This window comes from Telmatherina bonti, assembly GCF_933228915.1.
Source record: "Telmatherina bonti genome assembly, chromosome: 13".
NCBI classification, from domain to species: Eukaryota; Metazoa; Chordata; class Actinopteri; order Atheriniformes; family Telmatherinidae; genus Telmatherina; species Telmatherina bonti.
The window spans coordinates 12,780,452-12,785,451 of NC_136611.1; the positions used below are offsets into that span (position 1 = coordinate 12,780,452).

General features: G+C 37.9%; 1 protein-coding gene across 1 annotated transcript in view; it reads right to left on the reverse strand.

Annotated features, from left to right (window-relative positions):
• Positions 1–1,613: 1,613 nt before the first annotated feature.
• The window catches only part of utp15 (UTP15 small subunit processome component), a 9,221-nt gene continuing 5,834 nt past the window's right edge, over positions 1,614–5,000 (reverse strand). The window contains exons 10-12 of the mRNA XM_079251234.1: positions 4,910–5,000; positions 4,596–4,729; positions 1,614–2,429 (exon numbers count right to left, since the gene is read on the reverse strand). The exon at positions 4,910–5,000 is cut by the window's right edge and continues 11 nt beyond it. Of these exons, the coding sequence (XP_079107360.1) occupies positions 2,129–2,429; positions 4,596–4,729; positions 4,910–5,000 (526 nt within the window). The 3' untranslated portion in view covers positions 1,614–2,128. The remainder of the gene's footprint in view (positions 2,430–4,595; positions 4,730–4,909) is intronic.

Consider the following 5,000-nt stretch of genomic DNA (forward strand, 5'->3'; position numbering starts at 1 on the left):
TATCACGGGCTAGCTTTATATAAATGTCTTCTGAAACTGATACTTAAATAATGTCCCATTAAGCGACAGAATACATATCTGGGCTCTTTGACCATGTCATACAGCTATTAAAGACTAATTGGCAAACAAAGTAACCTAATTCAACCTAGATATGTTAAACATTAAGCTAACACTGACAGAAATCAAATAGTTTTCGCACTTACCTTCACAAAAATGCAAACTCCGTCAGATAAAAAAAAAACAACAAACAGTGCGTCTGAAATTTCCCCTTTAAACGTAACTAAAAGATTAAGTTAATAAGCCTCTACTTGAGATGCGTCTTCATTCTGCTAAATGCTTAGGAATTGAAGCGACAAGTTGTGTTTCAGCCACCAGTCGATGCCGCCGCTGTCTGCAGCCTGAGCTTCAGCCTCCACTGGCACCACATCACCTCCTTCTCCTGAAGCTTTCTGTCTTCCGTCTGCTCCAATGGAAATTCCTCCTTATACCACTAAAGTTATGGTTTCTTCGAAGATGCAGCGACCTCTAAAGGAAGGTAATAAAAGTGACTTCAGTCTCCTATGTTGAAACCGCTGTCAGCAGTGGAAATTTACCAGTTTAACGATTTCCAAATAATGGTCGTTCAGATTTAATATGAAGAAAATAATATGATTTCTAAGTTTATGTCAATTTTATATAAACACATAGCAGATATGCATAGTCAAATTATTCAGACACTAACATTTACAGTTCTGACAGGTTTTCCAGGAAAAACAATGTTTCATATTCACATATTCTAAGATTACTTGTAACATTATTGAGACTATAGTTATGTCAGTCTCTTACAAACACTTTAATCTTTTAAAAACAGCATAAGGACCAGAGAGGTTAGAGCGAAATTGGATCAGCTGGAGGGACATCCAGCTGCGATTGGCTGACCTGTTGTTTAGCAACGAGATTTCCGCTCATCTGTGATTGGTTAGTAGCATATTCGATGTCTTATTTGACGAAGCAGTGCCTGTACAATCTATGGACATACAAGGCCATAATTCTGTGATTCTTTTCCTGTATTTTGTCTTTTTAGTCATTATTACTGTCTACAACAGTTAAAAAGTTAATTATACTTTAATTTCACAACATTTCTGAAAACTTTAGTGATCTTACTCTGAGCTACATCATTTCTAGTTTTGTTTTTGTTTGTTTGTTTTTTTAACTAAATTGTGGGTTTTGAAAATGACTGAGACCATCTGTTTAAGTGAAAAAAAATTAAGACAAAACATTTTAACAGGCAACGTAGCAAAGACATCAGTTGATTGTTGTGTGACAATATCAACTGTCCACAACTATCCATCAGCTGTTTACAGAGAAAACCATTTACAGCAGAAAGGAGGATTTCTCCATCTGATTAAATCTAGCACCAACCCAACAGAATGTGCTCAGCATTGGATCCTGCTTTAAAAGATTACATCACACATTGACACATCTGAAAGTTAATCTCGGATGCCACGTTGTTGCATGGCAGACAACCTATTTAATTTAGTCTTAAATCATGCAGCTGTACAGAAGAATACTTGCAAGGTTTAAATTCTGTAATCAAATTTGTGCTGGTCATCAATCTACTACTGGAGTCTGGGAAACTCATTATTCCATATTTATTACAAAAAGAACAGACAAACTCCATACATAAACCACAAACTGAATACAATGAGGGAAAAATGCTGAAACTGTAAAAATTTTGTAGTTTTACAAGAGGAAGAAATCTCATCTGTATTCAGTCTGCAGATGTCCTTTCAACTGTCTTGTAACAAAATATTCTAATTTAAGCACTACACAAGACTAGATACTAACCTTAGATCAGTCCAATGATATTTATGTAAAGTCAATGAGTACTACTGGATCATAAAAAGCAGCAGCGTAATACAACTCTTCTTATAAGTGATGTGTGGCTCATCAGCACTCCTCAATTTCAAAATTATATAATAGCAAAGTCTGTGAGAGGGTCTGACATTTTAAATACAAGACTCTAAGCAGATCATGTGCTTTCACTTGAATAGAAATGTTTGTGTGGTGAAGTCTGTGACATGACACTTTCAAACTTGATTTTCGAGTTGATAATTCACTCTAAAAGGAGTTTCTACCCCCAAAACTCTCAGGTGACCGGAAGCTGTGATCTTGAGGTACTTGCTTCTCCCTGAATCAGGCCATTAGACCTGCTAATGCCTGAGCATGGCACCTCCTTCCTAGGGAGGGAGGAGGCAAACATTGTATCCAACATGCCCAGGATCTCCAAGAGATCTCTCTGGTAGTCAAGTTCCTTCTCTAGCAGCTCCTGCAGACGGATGAGCTGTCGGTCCACGACTGGTGACTGGCCGATTACTGAATAGTAAATGTCCAGAATCATCTCAGCAGGTGTCACAAGGACAGGAGCAAATCTGCTGTCAACCAGGTTTCTGGAGAAGAAACAGAAAAAAGAATTTAACTTAGATGGTAAACTTTGTTATCTCGAAGTGATTAGAAAGTTTGACAAAAACTACATTTAATAAAAAAAAAATTTAAAAAGTCAACATGCTCATGTTTATCATATTAACACAATTATCTTATCAAATGTTTTAAAATAAGGCCAAAAAAAATCACTTATCAATTAAAAACCGTTATTAAAATATCAATTTTAAGGGCAAAAGATTAGATCTGGACAAAATAAGAAACTTTTTTGCTTGTTTCACTAATACTCAGCCTATGTTAAACCTGCTTGGTAAACCACAGCCTCCCTAAACATTTAAACTGCAAGTTTGAGTTACCATAAATACATTTTCCAGCACATCTCCCCACATTTGATCCCTACCTCTGATGAGTGCAGATCCACACAGCCCAACAGCCACCTAGTGAAGTTTGCTGACGACACACTTCTGTTGTCCGGTTCCTCCCTGCACCACAGACCTGCTCTGTAGCAGTTTGTGGGGTGTTATGACACTTCCCACCTGGAGCTGAATGTCAGCAAAACTAAAATGATGGCGATGGCCTTTTCCAGCTGTCAAAAGGAACTGGCAGCAGCTGTCACCACCATAATCCTCGGCTCACCAGTAAAAACTGGTGGAGTACAAATACATTGGTACCACCTTCGACAACCAACTGAAGTTCTCGTCTAACACTGAGGGGATCCTGATGAAGTGTCATCAGAGGATGTACCTACTTAGGAAACTGAACTCATTTTATGTCAGTAATAACATCTTACTGACTGTCTACTACTCATTTATTTAAAGTGTTTTAGCTTTTTATACACGCTGCTGGCATCACACCATCACCCTGCATGATAGGAACCGCTTGTGAAAGTGTGTTCCTAGATTATTGGACTTCCTGTCCAGCATCTAAACACTGTGTACAAGCTGCAGGCGCACGCGGCCTGGCTGGTCGCATTCTTAAGGACTCCACGCACACACACTCTTTCAAGCATTGGCTGGCCATCTTGTGAAGGAAATTCATTTCTTCCGCCTGAATACATGATCTTGTTCTTTCGGTCACGACCCACAGCTCATGACCATAGGTGAGGGTAGGAACGTAGATCGAGTGGTAAATCGAGAGCTTTGCCTTCTGGCTCAGCCTCTTCACCACAACAGACCAGCGTAGAGTCTACATTACTGCAGACGCTGCACCGATCCGTCTGTCAATCTCACGCTCCATATCGTTCCCCACTTGTGAACAAGACTCTGAGATATTTAAACTCCTCCACTTGTAGCAGGACCAGGGAGTGAGGACTAGGACTGTGACGATATGCTTTTGTCCCGATTCGATTCGATTCCGATTTTTTTGGGTGCCGATTTGATTTAAATTGCGGTTCTCAAAATTCTTTGATATTGCTGATTTTCGTCGATTAAAAACCCCAAAAAATGTATAAAACCTTTTTTGCTAGTAATTATTCTTGATTTCAGTGAGGAGAAAACAACACAGTAGCCAGACCATCATTCTGCTACTATAATGCCCAAGAAGACCAGTAAAAAGATCAATAAAACCAATAAAAATGACAAAAATAGCAGATTAATTTTATCTCATTGAAAGAAAAAAATCATTTTTTAAAGAAAAAAATCGATTTTAAAATTGTGAAATGAAAAATCCTGATTTTCGATTTTTTTTTACTCGATTTTCCCACCCCTAGTGAGGACCTTAACCTTTGTTTAATTTACCAGTCATGTAGAATTTCACATTGTCTTTGTGTTTTGAGCTTTTATCTGTATCTACTGCTTAATATGCCGCTCTTTGCCCTCTTAATAGCTCCTTAGGGATAAATAAAGTTATTCTGATTCTCGGTCTGACCCTGCTCAGACTTCTCAATGTAGCTACTAACAAGGTGCTGACTGGATACCTGGGTATAGACATGTCCTTTCTGAGATGTCTACTTTTGCCAAAGTCACTTAGATGTTTACCCATATCCATCTCCACAGTTTTAAAAATTGTTGCCCACAAGAAAACCTTTTATTTATTGTCCAATTTAACCTACTCCTTGAAATATTACAGATGCATCATTAGGTTCACCTTTGAGGTATCATAAGATTTCTGCACAATTATCCTGAACTCCAGTGATTGAAGTCTAGTACAATCAGGAAATCTTATCTGCTTCTTACCCAATAAGAAAATTGAGTAACCGAGAGAGCCACAGCTCATCCCTCCCAGCCAGGGCGTTTTTCAAAGTCCCTCTTCGGTCCAGCTCCTTTATAACAGCAACAAGGACTTCTGGCTTTTTCAATCTTGTCCAACTCTACAAGCAAAATGAAAGAAACTTGTAAATCCTTAAATCAAAAATCTTTGTACATATGTTGTAACATAATGTGCAACTTAGTAACAAGAAAGCTGTGTGTTTTTTTGTTTTTTTTTTGTCTGTAAATCAAAACAGCAAACTTAAATGTTCTTAATACTGATAAAAAGATTAAATATTTACCACCAAGGCCTGGTCCAAAGCTTTTGATACATTAAATTTCTTGAGCTGCTTGTCGTATTTGGCCAAATGTTGTTTCACTGGCTTACTAACA